This window comes from Cariama cristata, unplaced genomic scaffold (assembly GCF_000690535.1).
Source record: "Cariama cristata isolate BGI_N322 unplaced genomic scaffold, ASM69053v1 scaffold7066, whole genome shotgun sequence".
NCBI classification, from domain to species: domain Eukaryota; kingdom Metazoa; phylum Chordata; class Aves; order Cariamiformes; family Cariamidae; genus Cariama; species Cariama cristata.
The window spans coordinates 67,396-91,161 of NW_009621522.1; the positions used below are offsets into that span (position 1 = coordinate 67,396).

The 23,766-nt window shown below is 41.1% G+C and overlaps 1 protein-coding gene across 1 annotated transcript in view; it reads left to right on the forward strand.

Moving 5' to 3' along the window:
- SYNPO2 (synaptopodin 2) overlaps positions 1-23,129 on the forward strand; it is a 73,955-nt gene extending 50,826 nt beyond the window's left edge. The window contains exons 2-4 of the mRNA XM_009701992.1: positions 12,269-12,420; positions 16,776-17,569; positions 20,917-23,129. Of these exons, the coding sequence (XP_009700294.1) occupies positions 12,269-12,420; positions 16,776-17,569; positions 20,917-23,129 (3,159 nt within the window). The remainder of the gene's footprint in view (positions 1-12,268; positions 12,421-16,775; positions 17,570-20,916) is intronic.
- Positions 23,130-23,766: the final 637 nt, after the last annotated feature.

Genomic DNA, 23,766 nt, shown 5'->3' on the forward strand with positions numbered 1-23,766 from the left:
CTCACCATGCTCTCGCCAAGACAGACAGATTTTCACATCTCAGCACCGTTCTTATCACAGCGCTGGGTAACTTTCCAGCTGGTAATAGAGTCCATTCTCTTATTCAAATAGACTCTCTTCTCTTCCGTTCTACCTTTGACCCACAGCAAGGAAGATGCCAAAAGCGGTCTGAGGCTGGGATGATGGACCCTCTGCTATTGCTCAGATCTGTGCCAAAGGGCAGCCAAAAGTTGTCCTAGCAGAAAACTGTGAATTATCAAACTCAGCCTAATGGCTCTGCATGCTCTGTAATCAGCCATAGCTTGGACTTGCAAATCTGCTTCAAACCTCACGCATAAACAACTTCTCAGAAGTTGGTTAATCCTAGATTATGTAGCTTATTTTACAGATCTGAAGTACAGGAAAACTAGCTGCAGCTGAAACTCACAAACCTGCCTCAGCTTTCTTGAGACAAACCCCAGGACAACTCCAAACTTCACAAAAGCCCAGAGCAGTCCAGGCAAAGCAAGGAACCACCTATTAAACTTGGGAAGCATTTAACGATGGCTGAATGCAAGCCTGCTCAGTATGAACACTGCTCTGCTCTCCTGTCCTTTTGCCCAGAATTACAGGAAGCAATGAGTAGCATTGACACCCTCAAACCACCCTCAAGTTAGAAGAACTCAAACCAAACAAGTCCTTAACTTGGTCACAATCCTGCCTTAACCGAAGACAGTAAGTTGGCCTCAGCACCGATGGCAGTATCTGTCCTAGTGCCAATTGTATCCTTGGCTCTGGAGTCTATAGCCCCGACTCCAGTCAAGACTGAGGGATGGCCCATCCAACCTCCAGCACAGATAAATACGCCAGAGCAAATTTTATCCTAACTGATTACACAGCTTAAAATTACAAACTATTAGCCAAAATAGCACAGCCTGGATCTACACACTCATCCTCCTATTATCGTAGTTTCCACTATTGAAAGGCAGCAAACAGTAAGTATGCTTACTAACCCCATTAGGCCCTAGGGCACTGCCAGTATAACCCACTCCAAGAATGGTGTTTATTTGCCACCTGATGTCCTTACTCATCACAGCAACAGTGCCCGAGTTTGGGCTGTTCCTCCACTCCTGGTCTGAGTCTGGAACCTCAGTTCCACACTGCCACCTCTAACTGAACACAATGTCCACATCAGCACATTTCACACATGATGATGCTGCAAAAGCAGTAAGAGCTTTTGCTCTTGAAGTCATCTCCCAAAAGTTTGGAAAGCAGTCTCAAGAGGCCTCTGGATAGTTAATGTTGATTTTCATTAAGTCAGAACACGGTGCTCTGTGTCAGAGGCCTAGAAAAATCAAATGTTATGTCAGTGTTTTAAAAGGATAAACACAAGTAATGATACGTTCTGATATCAGCTCTGACTACATTAATGGAAGAGTCAGTACGGTGACTCAAAGAATCAGGAATATGCAATTAATGATTACAGAAGATTGCATATTTGAGTTCTCTCCCTTGTTCAGAGAGATGAACTCCGTCAGGGAAACTTGTAATCATGTTGATGTAACACACTTTTTCTATAGGACTTCCTGTGGCACCACAGATTTTGCCTGAGAAATTTAAAACAGCTCATCCCTAAACCACTTAACAGTACATATTCAGTTTGTTCTAGTTTACAGTTAAAGCCATATGAATGTAGTTTAGAGCTGCAGACAGTCTCCTGACTCCAGCACCCCACCCTCTGTTTCTGCCTCCTCTCTTTCTCCCTCCATCTGCCTCCAAGGACCTGCAACTCCTCTTCCCAGAGGATGGCAGTTGCTGGCACGGTTCAGGCATACCTGCGCAGTATCTTCCTTGTACAGTTATCCCACTTTCTACTTCTGCAGCTAGCCCTGACATCTTTGGTTTACAGTACCGCATGATGTGATACAAACTCCACAGAATGGACTAAAATATATCTCATATCACGTAACGCACAGTTAAAGAAAAAGGAAGCTTACAGCCACTTTTCCCCACCTTCCCTCTCATTTATGGGGAAGAAGAAAAAAAGAATCCAGTCTTTTTTTTTTTTTTTTTTTTGGTCAGAAACTGAAGTGCAAGTCTGAAAGTGCTTGAGTTTTCAGTTACTTCTCACACACCTTTGCTGCTCTCTGCCAGCAGACACAAGTCTAGGCTAGAAATGCTGATGTCTTTGTAACAGTGTGCATATACCCTATTAATATCTTAGCACCACCAGAAGATAAGCGCTTTCAGATGGTAGTTTTTGCTTTTTACCTTTCATTTACCTATCCTTTGATTGCAATTTTGGCATAATAAATCTGCCACTTTTTCTACTGGAAACACCTAGTGCATGGACTTAGAACCATACTAATAGTGCAAGTATATAGCAGTTCCACTGCTGTATCAGAGACGAGAGTTCCACCCAAGATTAGGCAATGGATATGTTTACCACAAGGACCATCTGTTGTCATACTTCCAATGTTGCCTCAAACTGTTCCGTAGCAGATAATATAGACATTATTATTGTCTATTTATTTTCCCTTAACCTTATCATCACAGAAATTCTTTTCTTCAGGCCTTAAGCTATACTATAGTTAAATGACTTTTGATGCTACCTATATATTAAAGCATTCAGTAAAGATGCATTATTCCTCAATCCCAAAGAAGCATTGAAAATTCAGTTCTCTCTGCACAGGGGTCGGTGGGAACGAAGAAATGAAAACCTAGCTACAATGTTCATGGAGAGGTCAAGGTTGGTTAGGATTTAAAAATAAGCCAGGAAGCATATAGCCAGGCACTATTCAAGCAGGGCAAGAAGAAAAGGGGAATGGAAATGGGGCAGACAATGCATAGCCACACTACTGAAAGGCAGCAGCATCGTTCCTCTCCTTGTCACATGTTCACCAACTCACCAGCAGCACTAGTAAAAAAGAAAACCAGCACAACATTTCAGTTTTGACACATCAACTACAAGTGTGCAGCAGTACACCCCACAAAGGACAATCCATAGCCAGGGTATACACTAGATGTGTTGTACAAAATGAATAACAGACTTTAACTGCTGTACCCAAGCTCACTATTGGGAAATTTGCTGCGTCGCCAGCATACCAGATCAATATTTCAGAGGTCATTATCTCATCCCTTCTTCAGCTGCTAACTTTGGATTTCTGCCAGAGAAAGGCAACCCCTAGCAAGACGATACACTGGTACATCAGGCAAAGCTTTTGGGAATTTGAGCAGGCTTTTCTTTTCACTGAGATCAGTCTGCTCTCTGGTTCCAAATGGCACAAGTGCTCTGTCCGTGTATAAATGGTCAAACACGTTCTTTAACCCTCCCACAACAGTATGTATAAGAAGTTGTACCAAACTGCATTTGTTGAACATACTATGAAGAGAAACAAACCTTTATGTAAATTGTTCTCACATTATGGGAAGGAGGAGACAACAGTTACCAAACTGAACCAGTGCACTCAAGAAGTGTGATTTCACATGTACAGTGCAACAGGACTGACTGGAGATAGAGTTAAACAAGAAGTAAACCAATAACTAGATGGTACCATCACCCCTCTGCAAGAGTGTCCCATGAACTTTTACATGAGTAAACCATGATTAAAGTTTTGCTTTAGCTGTGAGCTGGTAAATAAAGCCAGAACCTTTCGGGCAACTGGATCAATGGGTTTTACAGTACCTTCACTTTATGTAGTTTAGCATCCTATATCACATATTTTGCCATAAACTACCATAATATTATATCACTGTTCAACTTTTCTAATGATGATCTTGGTGATAATCAATGGCAGCACTCCCATGAACTAACTCAAAGAGTAATATCTTAGCTCACCTTCTGGAAAGGCTTTTTAGATTTAATCCAAGAGTTCAAGAATTGTATCAGCCACTAAAGAACATTAAGTAAGAAAAATATGTCTGAACATACTAACACTTTTCTCCTTTGATCTCTCTAATGTTGTATTTTCTCATTTAAAAAACTATTCAGAAATATAATTAGCTTTACAGACAGACATGAAAGCCATCTCTACAACAGTAGATATGTCTAGGACCCTTCCCTTAGGACCAGAAGCAGAAAAGAACGTGCTGAACTGCCGAATTCCCAATATCATTATCCTGCTACCGGGAAGAATTTGGTGACAGGAGATCTTTCTCTGTTTACCTTACAAGCCAAAGATACTTCACTATTCAAAGTTCCTCTTAGGAAAAGCATTCAGGAGATAGCTTAGAAGCATCTTTGTTTAACCCAATTAACAGACATTTGCATGGTCTCACTAGTCTTACTGTGCAAATTCTACTTACACTCCCCAAAGAATGGGACACAGTGACTTTAAAGGTAAAATGTAGGAAACTGTATTTTACTATACTTATACTATCTATATTTAGACTAGCTAAAGTCACAGCACTCCAGCTTTAGCATCCAACATGCTCTAGGGGCAAGGCTCCTTATTGCATGCCCATACGTTCAGAGGAGCTAGGGAGGGGGTGGATCTCACACTCTTGATGAATTTGCCCTGTCTGAAGGTTTTACATTATGGCTTTTACTGTGACTAAGTCTGAAGGGTTCTAGCTTGTCTGGTGGAGAAATTCAGTATAGAGAAGATGGGAACTGGTATCAGCTTGACGCAAACTCGCCTCCAGGCAGTATGGATGCAAATAGCTCGAGCCACATCATGCAGCAGACTCATACTCAAGTACAGGCATGGCTAAAGGAAACAAATTAAAATGTGGTATACCAGCACTAAAGAGGCCCTTTATAAGAGCAAAATGCATACTGCCATCATGGATTTTGAGAGTCTGTATACAGAATACTCCCACACAGGTAAGTCATTCCACTCAAACGTCAGTCTGACACTGTGTTATCTCAATAGTATATAATGTAGCTTGCTTAAAGTTTAATCCCTAAGCTTGAGCTCTGGCCTGCCAAAAATGCTGGGCCTTCAGTTTAGACCAGAACTGGGTATTTCCAATGAATTTATGTGGACACAAAGCCCAGACTGGAGTTCTAGGCAAGAACATTTCCTAATTATATTGTTATGAAAACCTCTCAAGGAACTCCCAAACTATGCTACCATTACTCAGTTAAATCTGCAAGTGGCTCAAATTCCCTTTCTGAAGATCTGACGACTCTTTCCTGTCTGCTCATCTCTGTCTTTCTATCTAATGACAACTACTTTCACTTTATATACATACTCAAAGAGGAAACTAAGAACAGAAAGCTCATTCAGTTTTCCTCACTTAAGGGCACAAGGTCTGATAACCAACTGCAGCTTGCTCTGTTTTGTTACTCTGACACGTGGGCCAGGAAAACGAAACACTTTCTGACCTTAGATTTTCCCAGCTGTCTGTCTGAAGCATGTCATGATCTGCAATATCCCTGCATCACCAATGACCTTCACAAACACAGCACTAGAGAGATGAATTTTAGACAAGTTCAGTTGAAGTGTTTGAAACATTCCTTAAAGTATGCGGAAGAGCTGGCAAGGTAATAGCCATGAAGACGACTTTTGCTTTCTTGCTGAAGACAGCATTTGTATTCTGGAGTTAGAATAGGAGTTGCATGTTAATCATGTAATGGAATGCTATCTGTTGTACAGCAGATTTTATAGTCAACTGGTGTATGAGTACTAACTCCATGTGCTTGAAAACCCAGAGTGAGCTCAAGAGCTGAATGGTATTTTCATATAGACATTAATAACACACAAGTACATGCTAACTTCAACAAGCCTAGATTTCTCAACCAGTAAAACAAGTGGTCTAACTTTATTATGGATTTAGTAGGGTTTGGGTTTTTTTTTGCCTTTTTTTCTACAGATTCCCTCAGTATTTTAAGCATTCAGCCTACAAGTTGCAGTCATGACTTAGCTTCCAGACCATGATGCTGATCAAAGCATCTTAAATAGAATTATTCTAGCAAAGGCTTTGATTCCTTGTAAGAAACAAGGTCTATGGGCTGATTGACAAGCTGTATATTTCCAGAGGTGTTAATTTAAAGCTGGAAAATGAGAGTTTGTTTTCAGATAGAGTTGCCAAAACATAGACTTTAAAACTATAAATTTAAATTTTAAATAGTGTCAGGTTTAGAGACAGAAGGCAAAGACTGGATCCTGCATTTTTTCCAACAGTATTTCTGGAAAACCCAGATGAGTATTTCTGGAAAACTAAAAACACCCTTGTAACAGTCATTTCATTCACAACATACTCCTGTATCCAGAAACAGTTCTCAACACAAATAGACAAAACTGATACTTGTGCTTACAAGTGTGAAACAGAGTACTGACACCAAGTGAGAAGTTTGAACTGTGCTTACCATGTAGTTGCATAGTTCCTTCCTCAAAGTAGTGTAAGGACCACACATTATCACCTGGGGAAAGAAAAAAAAAAAAAAAGCCGTTAGAAACCTCCTCTTACTAAAAAACCGCCAACGATTACTTAGTTACCTGCCAGACAACCCCTGAAGCGAGATACTAAAAATCTTAATGTTACATGCAGGAAGTCATTTAAAGTGGCAGGTAGAAAGAATCTGCTTATAGAATAAAAAAAAATTACACAATTTCTGTATAATGGGAAGGCCTAGACTGGCCTATTTTCTAAACAGAAAATAGGTCAAGACTTTTGTGGGGAAAAATTTAAAAGACCTCAAGACCTCAAGGCACATTTAAACAAGGCTACTCTATTAGTAAAATGGTGAGACTGAAGTGACTGTACGGAATAAGGGTTGTAATCCCAGGAGCAAGGTCAATAACTATTTTATTTAAAAAGGAGTATTTAATAGATATTACTTGAACATAGTTCTGCATTATTGATGATAGCAAGACATCTAAGGGCACACTTTGCTACTGTAGTATAAAATACTGCTTTAAAAGCTGGCTAGTAGTTGGGTCTGAGAAGGTAACCTTAAATTGGAAATCATTATTCAATGGGGGGATAAGAGTAGTCAAAGGACATGTCCTTGCTAAGTACCCTTTACCCTTTGTTATTAATCATCAGTTTAAAGAAACACAAAGTCACCGCCAGTAAAGTTTGCAGCTGACATAACTAAAGTAGCAAACAAAAATGAAGACAGACAACTGATCTATAGAAGTCCTGTTTGCCTGGTAAGCCATGCTATTTTGGGCAACATGTTTCAACACAACAAAACACAAGACCAGCCTTCAAAGACTCGAGACTAGCACTGAGGACTTACACGTGTAAATAAGGTTCACTGAAACCAGCTTCAGGCCTTGAGGGCCATACAACAGTTAGAAGAGACTTCAGGAATCAGATAGGATATTCAACTGAATAGGCTCTTCCAGAGGTGACCCCTCAATGAAAGACACTACTCTGTCTCTATGAGCAAGGGACCTTAAATTGCAGGGAAGTGTATTTCCACTACATCCACTGGCAATATTTTCTGTTCTGTTGTCTAAAAGCTGCTGGCAAACTGAAAAAGGATCAGTAAATAGTTCTGAGAATAACTCATGGTTTGGAAAGCTTGCTTTGACTTGAGAATATTGCTGTGCAATTATATGTATATTTTAAAGCCACAGAAGTCTTACTTTAATAGATAAAGGTTTAGGGGATTGTGTTTATGCTCAGATTGCTCATTTTCTCAGATTGGTTGCTCAGTCAGGCTGAGCAATCATTGAGCCCGATTTCTCACCTGACACACACCATTTAGACCCCTGTTCCAGATACAGGTGTGTACTAGCAGCACACCAGCATAACATTAAGATATACCTCATCTTTCCCAAAAGTCACTGGCAAAAGCAAGACTATGAAATATCCTAATAATTTTTCAGTTGTGCAGTTGGAGAACCAGGACTGCAGAGCGTCCTCAAGTCGCTTTGCCTTGCTTTAAACTACAACTCATTGACCTTGTTATCAGGTTCAACATAACTCTCCGATCTGCTGATTATAGGGCTCAGACACACAACCAAGATCATCAGCTGGTAAGCTGAGCCCCAGTTGCTGTCTGTGCATCCACTTGCAGCCACAACAAGTAACAGGTGCATCTACTTTAGCTTTTTAGCTTCATCAGGATCACATTTTTTGAAGCAAGTTTCCCTATTATCCTAGTTTACTATAGGTTGTTTCATAGCATGGAACAGTTTTGAATTGTACAAACTAAACTGCTTTCAGATTAAATCAAAGGAGCAGATCCAATACCTCCTACCTGGCAAGGAATCTCCAGGTGACAGAATGAGACTAGAGCTAGTTTAAAGCAAAAACACTATAGCATAGACAGCACAAAGGCTGGGCACCCTGCATTAGCCTTCTCTACAAAACCCCTCCTTTGCCCCACACTAGCATGAGCACAGCCACCGTGTATCCCTCAGTTTATTACTCTTATTAAGAAACCAACTGAAATTGCCACATGCTGCAGGCACCCATAACTACTCCAGCCCCAGCAGCTTCCCACCACTACCAGCAACCCACAGTAAGTTACTATCCCCAACTTTCCCCCTCACATACCTGTGCCTTTGAGACAAGATCTCTCACCAGTGCATCACAGCACCCAGACCTTACTCACTCCCAGCTTCCAGCCCAAGTCTTTACAGACCCTCCTCCTGAAGAGCCTCTGGACAGCCCCCAGGCCCTCATTGCAGCAGCTGCTTGTGATGAAGTGCCAGGTGAGGGGCTGAGGAGCCCTCCAACAGCCCCCTGGCCTTCTGGCCCCAGGGAGCGGGGCTGCTGCTGCTGCTGCTTGTGTGGGCTCGCCCTGTGCCGCTCACAGCTGGGTCCTGCAGGGCTCCTCCATGGTGCTCAGGTAACCGTGAGCATCCAGGCAAAGTTCTTCACAAAGGCAGTCTCCCTTAAGATTAACATCTCTGTGGATATGAGGAATTGCTCAGCACTTGACATTTTAAGCAGCAAGGGGAACTCCTGATAGTGGGAAATTCTGGATACAGGAGTAATCTGGGAACAAAAAGCAATTATATACTTCGGGTAAATTGTCCGAGTAAGCCAGCACCATTCTTCACACCCTCTAGCAACAGTGATCTAAACACCTGAAATTAGAGAATATTATAACAAATGGCTCAGAATAATCTGAAGTCTTTATGTACAACTATTTATATGCAACTCTTTAATACCATTAAAAATTCAGAAATCTAAAACCCCTTAAGGGCAGAGCACGCACAGCACTGACTCAGGTCAGTACTGCTGCAATGCCAATACACCTTGTACAATGATTTCCTTAAAACTTTTGGAATTCAAAGTAAATATTTCCATTGCCATTTCATTGAAAATCTTGTGATTGGAAGAAAGCCGAAGCATTCTAATGAGTGCATGATATATAACTTGAATAACAAAAAAGGAAGAGTCCTGACTGAAGGGGAGCAGAAAAGCAATACAGGCAGCACCAGGGGAAAGCTCTTCAACATGCCCCAGGAGCAGCTCGTGTCTTGACAGGTTCAGCACGAACGATACAGGCTCAGCTTTGCTGTGTTATACCGGTATTGTAAGCATTGAAAAAGGAAGAAAATCTTTACAAATCTATTTTTCTAGTAGTGAGATCCCATTCAGAAATTTTACAGGAAAAAACACTTTTCCTTCCTAAAGAAAACTCCAGCTGAAAGCAGACAGGAGAAACAAGTAGCTGAGGAAGCCTGGGCTGCACTAGAAGGCAAGGGCAATCACTCATTTTGGAAGAATCTCTTCTGCTTTACAACCAAATATGCCCTGCTTTAAGTTCCCAACAACCAGATAAAGGTTTCTTACTGTACCCTGTGTGACCAAGTTGTATTTCTGCTAAAAAAGGCAGTTTTTGTTTCCCAGAAACAATTACAGCTTGCCTGGCAAGGCAGTCTACGTATTGCTGAGTAACCTGGTGATATCCTGAGGCTAAAATAACACAAATGATGGTGGTATATTTCTATCCTAGCAGCAACCTGCTATCATTTACTATACAACCTGCCCTTGCTCATGTTTTGTCAGTGCTCTCTCCTCCCTTTTATTCCTCCAACAGAAATACCAAAAAAAAAGGATAATACTGAGGTGATTTTATGTAGACATTGTTCAAATTTGGGAGGCACAGGTGCCTCTAGGGGAGGCTGGGAAAAAGGCTGACGTAGTCAGGAGAACCATTAAAATGTACAGCATGCGCAGTGCGATCCTGCAATGGCAAAATCATGTTAAAGGTTTGACTTATGTAGATAAACCTGGAAATATAATACTGACAGGAAATTTGCTCTGACGTGCATATGAAATGAAACGCTACCAGAGAGTGAGGCATAGCGACTTACAGTCATTTCTTTCCTGTGTGACCAAAGAAGGGGCTGAGTTTTTGTATGAAGGTCCAAATCTCTCACAGGTGTGATCTTTCAACAATTCACAAGGCAGCAAAATGGACTCAGAGGCCCTTTCAAGAACTTTAAAAGGAAATTCTATGCCCTTGCCTATTTTCTTTGAAGGCTACTAAGGAGTCTGTTTAAAAAATTATGAAACTGGTTGAGCTGTCTAGCAATTCGTGTAGACCTATTAACATGGTACATTTGTACTTCTGCTTTTTGACGTAAATCACTGAAGTTATGGAATGGGTAACACTTTCTCTCCTGAGACAACCATAATGGTAATCTACGACAGAACTGATCCCAAATTCTCACACACTTAATAAAGAAAGAGAAACAAGTTTTCTTCTCACAGTCTAGGTATCACATTATGCTATTTCACAGTTCACAAATTGCTATAATTGCTGTTCACATGTTTTTTGAAAAAGAGTCACTCAAAATTCTTCCTAGCATGTGCATTAAATATTTACATTCAGGCCTAAGATGTCCTGTAAAATTTTAATAGCATACCCTCCTATTTAAAAAAAAAAATAACAAAACCTCAACCCAAACCCTAGCTCATATATGAAGCAAAACATTCTAAACGCTGTCTAAACTGTCATTTCTTCTCAAAGCACAAGGATGTATAAACATCCTACGGCAAGATAAACAGAGCAGCATACCACTCCATATTTGTAAATGTTAACTTTGCAAGGTAGAAACTGGCTTCTGTATGCACCAGGCTTCTGTTTCTTCGCTGCTCAAAAAGCCATAATATGACATATGGGTATGTGTAAATTGAAACAACAAAGATATATGGCCCTGCCACAGAAAAATGTGCAGTCTCACTCTTTATTCCACATATCACCCTACCTCCAAGAAACTTTTCAAAATTGCCTCCAGAAATGTGTCTTAGCCTAATAGTATATTTGGGATAATTCAGCGAGTCTGTGGGACAGCTGTACCCTCACATCTGCTGTGGATCAGAAGTAACTTTCCTAGAGTCAGTGGGGACTGACTCTGCTGCTGAGTGTGGTAGAATTATACTAATTCTTTAAAAACTCTCAAGAAAATGCTATGAAAATTAATAAGGATAACGTATTGACCCACCAACTGAATATCGTATAACGCCAAAGCACTCACAACAACAGGTAGAAGATTGAGAGCAAAGAACACAAGGACAGCCCTTTTATGTGTATGTCTCATTCCAAAATAGACTCCTGCAAGCATCCTGGTTAATATAACATACTGTGTGCCAAATATGTACTTTAAAAATAGCAGTCAACTGTATGGCGTACCTTGAGTTGTGTTAGAGCTGTCTAGGTTTTATTACACAGAAACTATGATAAGTTATAGCACACTGCCAGTGGAAAAAGAAGTGAAACAGCAAAAAACGAGCTGCATAAGTTTCTTGAATGAGTACTTAAGAGGGAAGGTTAAACCACAACAGGCTTGTTTTAACTTTAATAAATCAGGGCACTTACTCAGATGACTAAACATGGATTTAGGATCTCCAGTGATTCAAGAGCGACAGTTGAGCATCTAAGGAAAGGCGTCGGGTATATCAGAAGTCTGTATACCTACAGGTCTAACAGCATGTAGATACTGACATTCTGCCCAGAGGAGCCTGAAGTTATACACTCTTCTTTTAAAATCTTGGTATAGATTTCAGCTCTAGTAGTCTTTCATTTTGGGAGAAACTAAAGAGATTTTTTGCATTTCTGCTAAACTCTGATCAATAGATTGTTGTCCCAAACTTCCATGTCTCCCTGTTTAAAAAAAAAATTCCAGCCTGTTTGACACCTAGCTCACAAGCTCAGTAAAGTGAAAGTTTTTGTATTTGTTATTACTGGCCAGAACAGTATCAACCTCAACTGGGACAAGTTATTAATTTGTGTTACTAGAAATTTGTTTATGACCAATATTACTGATCCTTTTTCTCTTGTACAGACAAAAGTAAGTCGAGGACATGGTTGCTGCTGTTTTCAAATGAACACTAATTGTGCAACTTGGAATTTGTTTCTGACTCATTGTAGGTTCGCAGCAAGAGCAAAGCAGCGAAGGCTGGACTGTGTGAGGGAGATGAGGTGGTGTCTATCAATGGCAAGCCTTGTGGAGACTTAACCTATGCTGAAGTTATTGTTCTGATGGAAAGTCTGACTGACGTCCTGCAGATGCTTATCAAGAGGTACAGGAATGCTTAGAATGCTTTGGTGCAATTCTGTTCAGTGAAACACATGGAAAATGCTGGTTTTGAATGCACTCATTTTGCAGACTTATACTGTAAGCTTCTGATAGTCCTCTTATTAATGTCTGTAACTCTGCTTGTCTGTATGGAAAAGGGAGAGAAGAGGGAGTATTTTGATCTGAAGGAATTAATGTATATAATTTGAACAGCACAGTTCAGGCACCGAATTAAGAGTACAGTCTCCACATATAATGGTTTTATTTCTTATTAAGTGTTCTTAATACTTACAAGGTGTCCGCTACCATATCTGCATACTGCAGTCTTCAGTTCAATTATTCTTTCCACCCCTTTGAAGTAGTGAAGTGTTGTTATTCCCCATAGATAGGGAAGTGAGGCTCACAAAAAGCAAAGGCTGCATAGATGGAGAAAGTGTGTTACACAGATATGGTTTGATGATGACATGGCGAATGGTCTTCTTGGGCAGTGAAATGTGTTAGTAGTCAGGAGGGGGAGAGGGTCTGGAAATCGTGAATTCTATTTCTGTAGCTGTTATCACTTTGCTAGATGAGGTGGGGCAAGTCACTTACAGCTCTCTGGGTCTCAGCTTCCCCATTTATACAATAGCGATAGTGAATTTCAGTTTTCTTTGAAAACGCTTCGGACTTCTTAGAGTAGAGAACCTTCATGTAAATTTGCAAGGAAGCCAGCATTACTGCTCACTGCACATCAGTCTATTCCAATGACTGTTCTGTAATTGTTACCAGTGTAATATGCCATTTTGAGTTCAGAATCGCCCACAGTAAGCGCATTCTCCCCAGACTTCGTGAATTCAGACAAGATGAACTTCAGTGTGGGTAAGAAGAGGAAGAAAAGACCTGAGACTTCCACACTCCTTGAAAGGAATTATGCCTCTCCCTGAGCTCCTGCAGTTCCCCGTGTCTGCTCTCTTACAGGCAGGACCAGGAGGACAGAAGGGGTCAGGATTCCTCTCAACAGCTAACAGAGCAGTGTCACTGGAAAGGCTGAAAGGACTCGGGTGCAAAAAAGCCACTTGTCTCTGGTCACCAGGGACATCTAAACAGCATGCGATATTCTTCTGTGGTTTCTGCAACCTGCACAAATGAACTTTCCTAAAGTGTCTAGTAGTTCAAAATACAACCTGCCTTCAAAACAAGATGCTCTCAAGGAGTATTCATTTTATTTATAACAGACATTTTGCATGGCCTGTCTGTGCATGCTGTCTTGAACTGAGTAATGGATCAATGTGATGAGATCAGGGGAACAGTGAAAGCTGAGGATTACAGCTTACCTTCTCCATAGTGCTTAGCTCTTGTTTCTGATTCAGCAGTGTACCATTTGAATGCTCCTCATGTGATATCTGCATTCTTACGGTTTTAATTTATAACATGACTACCAGAACTGCACTTGTAAAAATGGTATTTGTGGCTGACCAGCTGTCTTCTTTGCAGCCATAGAAATAGCTCCATATGCTTTGACTCCTGCCTTTTGCTGCTCTACAACTGATGTTTCAGTTGGTCTGAAGGCCACAGTACGCACTAGCTGAAAGTGACAGCACATCTTCCATTCACTCCATCGCCCCTGCTTGAATGTATGGTGAACAGCAAGACACACCCTGAAAATCAGAACCAAAACAGAGTGCTTAAACCACATAATTCAGCGTTTCATGGAAAGAAACTGTGTCTGTTAGAAATTTTAGGTAAACCAGTTGCTCGACACTCTGAAAGTGACTAAAATGTTCTAAAGGAATTCACCATGAGAATCTTTGAATTTCTTCTCATCAGCTCACCTCCCCCAACTCCCAGCCCCTATTGTCAGTATATTCCAGGATATGGGAGAATAAACTGAAACGCTTCTCTTCCCCTGCCACCTCCTTTGTGGGTAGTAGCCCTCTCAGCACTACCACCAGAAGGATTTTTCAGGAAGTGTCTTAGCATCCTCTGAGACCAGTGAGAAGCAAATCGTTCCTTTCCTGAGTAGCCACTTGTTAGCAGCCACCTCAAAATGACACTGGAAATCACAAGCAAAGAATAAGGCCTAATTAAAGTGGTGTTCCAACGGTGATCTTTACATCCAAGCATCTTTTGTTGGTAGGGAAGAATATTTCTCCTTGGGAAACTTCTGCTGACTGTTCCTGACCTATTTGCACGAAGGATGAGATTTTCATAGGCATTCATTGTTGGCCTAATTCTGCTCTTACTAAGCTTACCGGGAGGAAAATGAGGCTTTTAAAGTAGTTTTTAAAATGCTACTTGGCCTTTGATGTCTATAGAAAGTTTTCCCAATCCCCTGTAAACCACAGTCAGTTACTGACCAGCAGTGCCCACAAAATCTTTGGTTTAGCGGATCACAGGAAAGAGACACCCTGTAGGGTCAGCGCTCTCCAGATGCTATGTGGGGGAGCATCTTACTGACCTTCCCGACAAATGCTGAACAGATGTATCCAGGAAACATCAAGACTGGGGACAGAAACAGAAACACTAGCCTGCCCTTTTCACATCTGTGTTAGCAACTCTTGGGCTACTGCTGAGTCTAGAAAGAAAATTTCTAGGGGGAAGTAGGGACTGTGCTCAGTGCATACCAAAATGAAATGCACCATGTAGGGAGTAAAACATGACTCTCAGACAAACCCTGCTGTGCTGACTCCATGAGTTCTGCTTCCTTCCTGAAATTATACCAGGGGTGTTGTTCCTGCAGTGAGCTGGAAAGACCTGAAACAAAAATAATAATTTGACAAAACAGAATCTTAAATGACAAAAAAGAGATCAGACCCAGTATTCTGCCTCTTGACACATGGATACACATTTATGTCTATATAGAGTAGAAGTATATCCATAAGTAGGAAGGGCCTTTTAAGGTGGAAATCTTTCTCTCTTGCACATGAACACAATCACTCAGCTACCAATAAAGGCTAACATTTAGCTCGCCCAGCCCCTAGTCTGATATCTTACAAGGAAATGTTTACAGATTTCTGTAATTTATCTGTACTTAAGAGCAGTACAATTGATCATCCAAATAGCATAATACGATGGAATCCAGCAGCACTCACAAGGAGCTCCCTAAATTAAAATCTGTCTGACCTTTATGTAGCTCCATATGTGGTTTAATGGATGTTATACATTTTGTGCTATTTGAGGCAGATCCAGACTGCTACAAACAGTATGCTGCATGGCTAGAAAAGCAAGTGATATTGAAGTTTCTTCAGTACACTGACAGATTTATTTCTTCTGTTGCTTCTTCCAGCCTTTCTCTGTAGGGGGTTCCAAAGTTTCAGAATACCTGGGACCCACTTTTGATTTCAGAAATCTCCATAATACTTCAAATTAATACCTTACTGAGGGTACCTACTGCTTCCCTCATTTGAAAAAGTGCTTTGCTACCTTCTGGTCAACAGAAAGCCTTAATGACATGCTGCAGTTTTGCTGTAAAGAAAAGGTTTCTTCTTGAATTAATAGCAGTCAGTATGGCCCAGAGTACTGAAAGAAGAAGCTAGAGAGTACACTAGGAGTCCTAACACCAGTAAAACAGCCTAACTGGGCCAGGGGAATAAAGAGTTTAAAAAAGGGAACTACGCTGAGGTATACAGTAGGCTTCAGGAAGTCAAAGTAACACTTGCCAGTTAGAAATATATATATTTTTAATAACTAGGAAATATTGTATGGGTTCACTGCCCTTTTACACTGGATCATTGGAATAGGCCCAGAATGTTTTAATTATTCCATGATATATAAGGACGACGATCCTCACAGGAATTCTTTGAATGTGTATTTTAAGTATTCATTCCCCTCCCTCTGATCCTCATGCAGTACTTAGCTATTCCTTAGAGAGTAAACTATTTGGGACAGGAACTATATGTGAAGATGGTGCCTAAAACAGTCGCAGCAGTAGCCACAGAGCCAAAAATTAGCCACTCTTCTGGTGGCATGCAAAGTTAATTTTCTCATGCACATGTGAAATACGAAGTATTGTCCCAGAAGTCTCAGCAGCATTTGTCTGGAAACACTAGAACAAAAATGTGTCTGTGAAAGCATACTGATGTTAGGAACAATATAATTCAACATTGCAGAAGGATGGTAGTAGAATCACAGTTCTACTGTAGAAGTGTAATTTCCCGCTTTATGAACTGTTAAGTTGAAGAATTTTGAAAGATACAAAGATGCTTCAATTTAAGACCTCTACATTCTGGGAAAATTCTTCTACTTAAATGGGCGTGATAGCAAGTACCGCAATTAATATAGGGGAAAAATACTACAGAGAAATTGCTTTTGTAACAGTACTTACAGTGGCTGTGCTTACAGCAGCTTAATTTCTTGAATTACTTGTTTATGTATGTGCAGATCCTCCAATGGAATAAATGAAACCGTGAGTGCTGAAAGAGAAAATGGAAAGCACGATAACATAAAAAATGAGGACTATAGGGAGAGTACCACACTGCAAATTAACACAGCGAAAGAGATACCCCATGGAGATTTATGCATCACAGAGATATACAGTGAGACTCACCAGGGAGCAGGAGAAAGCAACATACACTTTTCTGAAATGAAACAAGAGACCACACAAAGCCACAGAATTATTCCTAAAGTGATAGGCACCTCCAAAGTGCTCATGACAGATGAGGCTGCTTTCAGAGGGAAGACAGAAGAAAGAAGGCCAGGTACTATGGTTGAGCTGCAGTTGTCCCTCTCCAATGATGCGCACAAGGGCACCAGTGCTCCTGCTGTGACTCTCTTAGGGGCAGAAAAGTGCAGCCCTTCAGGAGGAGGACCCAGTGTACGACAAGACGGGACTAGCCCTGTAATTGCAGTTCCCCTGGGTGTGAAAGAGGGCAACATCCAGTGGTCAAGCAAAGTAGTCCAGTTTTCTAGTGGCAAAGAGGTCAAGAGGATCCAAGGTGCAGCTCCACCTCTCCCCAGGGTGGAGGTGATCCTGGACTGTTCAGACAGGGAGAAGGAAGCACCCAGGTCTCTAGCTGAAAGGGGGTGTGTTGATTCTCAAGTGGAAGGAGGGCAGTCAGAAGCACCTCCTTCCCTCCTCTCCTTTGCAATCTCATCAGAAGGCACAGAGCAGGGAGAAGACGACCAGCACTCGGAAAGGGATCACAGACCTCTCAAGCACAGGGCGAGGCACGCAAGTAAGTATGTCCCATCTAATCATTTGCACTGCCTGAGGGTACCTTTTGTAACTTTAAACATAACTTCAGAATTTAGAATGCATTAGAAAAAATGTTTGGAGTTTTCTCCTGCAGTTTTCTAACTTTCCCTCTCTCTTTTTCTTTTAAATGATGTTTCTGGTTTTGCTTTATGTATTTTTTCAGGGTAATACAATGCTCCTGGTGATGAGCCAAGAGTATACCCATGCCTTAACGGTGCTGAATAACTTTGCTTAGTAGACTTTCACTTTGAAATTTACTCATGATTTTGTCCAATTAAAAATACTTACATCTCCAAAAAGGGCTGAATTCCGCCGGTCTTCTAATGTATATTCAGAGGCAATCTGTAGAATATTAACAAAAAAAGCAAGTTGCTTGCACATGTCTAGAGTGAATTCTGTGGATTTCTCCTTTTATAGCAAAAATTTTGTGTTGTCATTCGCATCATCTAAAATCAAAGCCATGCCACTGCCCTTAAAAGTTAATAAAAAAGACTAGCAGAAAAGCTTGATGTTGCCTGCAGAGGAGCTTTTGACAGACACTGGCATGTGTATAACTGTTACATGATCCTTTCAGTTTTGTCAGTCTTCTCTAGACCGTAAAGCGAACATGCTATTTCTTCTGACTCCCATACCCAGAGGTCAGCTGCGAAATGTGTCCAAGAAGTTTACACGACAGTAAACTCGCAACTGGATCCAGTATTAATTAACTGAGAGTAGATCTGTACTATTTATTTATCTATTTCTTTATTTATTTTTTTATTCATTTGGGACCTTTCTATTGGTTGCTTGCTCTTTCCCAACAATGTTAAGAATCCTGTCTGGGGATTTAGTAGCAGTATGTCAAAGGTGCTTGAATGTGTGCAGTGATATACTGTAGCAACAAGCTATTTCATATGCAGTGTTGGAATTAGTCTGCTAACCCACTGCTAATTCCTCTGTAAGCATATTTTTAGCATGATAACCATTTGTATCTTATTGGCAAGTGGATTAAGCAGTTACTTATGCCTAAGTGTCTGTATGCAATCCACATATTTTTGGCATATTAAATGAAGCATAAAAGAAAAGTGCACATGCTTTACATTTTGGCTGTGGAGTTAGAACCAACTGTGGGACTGTGCCTGTCTTTCTTAGAGAATTACTTGCAGTGCTTGTCTAACAAGGCAAAAGTACAAAGAATGAACTACGTATTACATGATAAACTCTTCTTTCAAGTAGGACACAGATTCTGTCCTTTTCCCGTCTCACCTATGACAGCTCAATTCCTTCTAATCTAGGTCATTATGTTTAGGAGCCACTGATTTAATCTATAAAAATATTTACTATTATTATTATTATTATTACTACTTGTAAAATCCTATCTACACATTAGAACAAACAAATTGCCAAGCATCGGGGAATAATCTGTGTGCAGCAAATATTATGCATGCTTTTTGTAAAATGAAAAGTTATAATGCAGCATTTAAGTCTAAACTAGAGAATAACATTTATTATAGGTGATCGATCTCTTTAGCGGAAATTTTCTCTGTAAATAGTAATCACATTATATTTACCTGAACCTGTATAACATTTCTTCTGCCGTCTTTTAGAACTATTGACTAAGTAACTATCCAGATGAATTAAGAAAAAATATGCCACCAAAATGAAAAGTTTCAATTTTTGCTTTCCACAGAACTCTATGGGTACCTGCTGAATCCCCTTCCCAGAAAAACACCCTCTGCTGATGCAAGGAGCTTATTTCAAAGCATAGAACTTAGACGCTTTCTGTTTGCAGAGGCACTAAAGCCCATACTTTTGGAAAATGTCTTCAGTGACTATTGTAAGCATTCAGATCGTCAAAGGACTGAGCCAAGGAGTTTGTGATTTGGCCCTCTCACAACAAAATATTACAAATCGCTGGTTCGGGTGCCATGCACTTTTCTCTTCTATAGGTTCTTGTGAGAACCATTGGTCCAGTCACGCTGTCATCTGGCAAAACGGCAAAACCCCAATTCCCTTTAACAGCAGAAGAATCAGACTCCATCTACTGACATGGCTAAAAGGATCATTAATAGAAAATATATCACATGGCTTTCTTTAATGAGTTTGTGTTATGCTAGCAAAAGATCCTAAATAATTTCCTGTTCTATTTTCATACATCAGAGGCACACTTTTTCCTTTTGAAATTAAGTGGAAGGGGACCATTGATTTGGGCAGGAACAGCTTTAAATTCTAGCTTTTTTAAAGGGAGAAGCTATTGAAGCTCTCATTTGTGAGATGCGGTGGTAGAATATAAGGAGGGGAAAGAAACAGGGACAGCACTCGACTAGTGTTGCCCCATGAGGGACATGCTCCATGTCACATAACAAGAAAGCAGTCATGCTGATGTCCAGTGCATCTACCAGCTTTACAGCTGCATCTATTCCTGTTCGATATGACTTGATGAAAACCAGTAATTTCTGCTTTAAGAAATACATATTAGCGAATATTCTTGAGAAGTTAGCGGAGCCTCCCCCATTCAGTTCTTAAACGTGTATTCATTCTTACCACATTTCAAAATAAGTATTCTGGAGCTGTTATATCCTATACAATTTTGGATTATGTTTCAGGCAAGTGACGCTTGTTAAAAGACTGAAATCTGCTTTCGTTGAGTACCATGGCCAAACTCCCATGTCTTCCAAGGGACTGAAAGCTGATGTTAATAGTTTCTGCGTATGTCTTTGTGGATGTAGACTTGTTTTTAAACAGCTAATATATAGAAGCATACTGACTTTTATCAATTATACACACATTGTAATTCATATGAGTAAACTAATAAACACATAAATGGCAGAAGCAGCTACCACCATCAGACAGAATACACTCCATTTCACTTGGTCTCAGATGTTAAGCAGTCATGGGCCTGGCTGGTTGGGAACGTCTGCTGTAAGCCTAGGAACTGTGGTCAAACACTTGGTAAATACCAGACCATTGAAATTGAATAAATGAGATATCATCTGCCTGTTGCTGCTGAGATTACTTATGGGAATAAAAATCAAGAAGGTTAGAAATAAAGACACACGTAATGTTCCTGTTGAACTAGGAAAGTCCTAAAGGAAGTGATGTGGCCTTTGAACTCGTATGGGTGTAACTGTAAGGAACGCTGGGTATGGAATTCACAACACCGTTGATATTGTGGGAAAAGCTTAAGTATAACGACCGCTCCATGCGAAAGAAAATCAATGTTTTAATATGGGGGAAGGGGACTGTGGGTAAATTTCAGTACAGATAAATGCAGAACTTTGTAATTAGTCTCGTTGTATTTTTTGTGAGCTGCGTGCAATTAAATGTGCACTTTGATTCTTTCCATAGGGCTCCGGCGAAGTGAGAGTCTGTCAGAGAAGCAGGTCAAAGAAGCCAAATCTAAATGTAAAAGTATTGCATTGCTGCTGACAGCAGCTCCCAATCCCAATTCCAAGGGGGTGTTGATGTTCAAGAAGCGCCGTCAAAGGGCGAGGAAATATACTTTAGTCAGCTACGGTACTGGGGAGTTAGAACGTGACGAAGACGAGGGTGAAGAAGGTGAAGGTGAAGAGGGGGACAAAGAAAACACTTTTGAAGTGAGTTTGCTTGCAACAAGCGAGTCAGAAATAGATGAAGATTTCTTCTCTGACATTGACAACGACGGTAAGATTGTGACGTTTGACTGGGACAGTGGTCTACTTGAGGTTGAAAAGAAAACAAAAAGTGGAGACGAGATGCAGACGCTTCCAGAGAGCACAGGCAAAGGGGCCCTCATGTTTGCCAAGAGACGGCAGAGGATGGATCAGATAACAGCTGAGCAAGAGGAGATGAAGGCACGCACAGTGCATACGGAGGAACGAAGGGAAGCCACCATGACAGAGAACTTCCAGAAAGTAAGCTCTTCAGTCTGTCAAACAAAAGAGGAAGAAATGTCAAGACAGCAGACGTATGTGAGCAAAAGCTACACAGACGTGAGCCAGAATCATAGCAAAGTGGTACAACAAAATGGCTTTGGCTTAGCACCCGACACAAACCTCCCTTTTCAGTCCTCTGAAGCTCAAAAAGCAGCGTCTTTGAATAAAACAGCTAAACCCTTCCCTTCTGGGGTTCAAAACCGAGCAGCTGCACCATTTTCACCCACAAGAACTGTCACCACTCCTCTTTCAGATATACCAGCACCCCCTCCTTACTGCTCTATGAGCCCACCGCCTGAGGCTTTATACAGACCTGTTTCAGCTCCTGTAGCCAGCAGAGCTGCCCCAACTGTGTGGTCACTCACCGAGCCAACAGAACACATAGCATCCAGAGATGAAAGGATTGCGGTGCCAGCCAAAAGAACTGGGATACTACAAGAGGCAAAGAGAAGAAGCACTTCAAAACCTATGTTCACTTTCAAGGAAACACCCAAAGTAAGTCCTAATCCTGCCCTGTTGTCCCTTGTACACAATGCAGAGGGCAAAAAAGGTACTGGAGCTGGTTTTGAGTCAGGACCTGAAGAAGACTACCTCAGTTTGGGAGCAGAAGCTTGTAATTTCATGCAGACTCAAGCATCTAAACACAAGGGCCCTCCTCCTGTTGCTCCAAAGCCTTCACTCAAGGTCTCTCCTACTGCTGGTACCCCAGTTTCACCAGTTTGGTCACCTTCAGCTGTGGCTTCTAACAAGGCTCCTTCTTTCCCAGCACCAGCCTCCCCTCAGGCAGCGTATCCTGCACCACTCAAATCTCCACAGTATCCTCATTCTCCTGCCCATCCCCCAAGTACTCTCAACCTAGCTGGTCCTTTCAAAGGGCCTCAGGCAACCATAGCGAGTCCAAACCATACACCCAAGACAACTCCAGTCACACCGAGTGCTGGAGGAACAAAGCCACCCTTTGAGATGCCACCAGCCATGAGTGGAAAAGGAGCACAGTTATTTGCCAGAAGGCACTCTCGAATGGAGAAGTACGTGGTAGATTCAGAGACTGTGCAGGCAAACAGGGCACGAGCCTCATCTCCAACTCCATCCTTACCAGCTTCTTGGAAATATTCATCTAATGTCCGAGCACCTCCACCTGTTGCTTATAATCCCATCCACTGCCCGTCTTATCCTCCTGCTGCTACCAAGCCTTCCTCTAAGTCTGCTGCTGCTACCAAAAATACAAAAAGAAAACCCAAGAAAGGTCTCAATGCTTTGGATATTATGAAACATCAACCCTATCAACTCGATGCATCTTTATTTACTTTTCAACCTCCTAGTACTAAGGAAAGCCTTGCTATTAAGCAGACATCGAAGCTGTCCACTTCAAAGCAAGCTCTGCCTTTAAGACCACCTAGTGCTGACTCTCCTACTAACGTCCGGGCATCTTCAGTGTACTCTGTGCCAGCCTACAGTTCACAACCTTCGTTCCAGTCAAATGCCTCTATCCCAGTAAATGAATCATATTCACCTACAGGCTACTCTGCATTTTCTAAGCCAGAAACCACTACATCCTCTTTGTTTACTGCTCCGAGGCCAAAATTTTCAGCAAAGAAAGCTGGCGTCATTGCACAGGTGTGGAAGCCATCAACTATTGAAGAGTAAACCTTAGAGCTGAAACTTAGTGTCCGTTTTGCTTGCGATCAATTGTTTGCAGTGGTAACCCGGCACACAAACCGTGCCCATAGTATTCCCTAGCTTACTTCATAACATCAGATGTATCACCTCAAATCTGGGTCCAAAATATCTGAACTTTTTTAAGGAAACAAAATAGATACAAATTTTAGCACATTTATGCATATTATCAGATGCTTTATACACATAACATCCTGAAATGAATAGATACCATTGCATTAAGTAAGCAGGACACTAGGTTTCTGCTGTAGGACTGCTACAACAGAAACAACAGTAAGCAATATTCCTGGTACATCAAATTAATAGAGAACAGCTTTCTTTCTGTCCCCGCACCCAATATTCTAACCACCTAGGGATTTGAGGACTTTTTTTTTTTTTTTAAAGGAAGTGCCTTATTAAATGATATTAACAGTAGTATGTATTACTAACATAGCATAAAATAGATACGGTATTAGACTCTGACTGATCACTAGCAGAATACAACTGGATAGACCTTTGGCCTGCACAGAGCCCCGCTGAATTCAGTCAGAATCTGTCCTGGCTCAAAGGTCCTTCCACGGGAGTCTGATTGATCGGCCAGGGGCTTAGCTGGTAAGTTATGTGGATC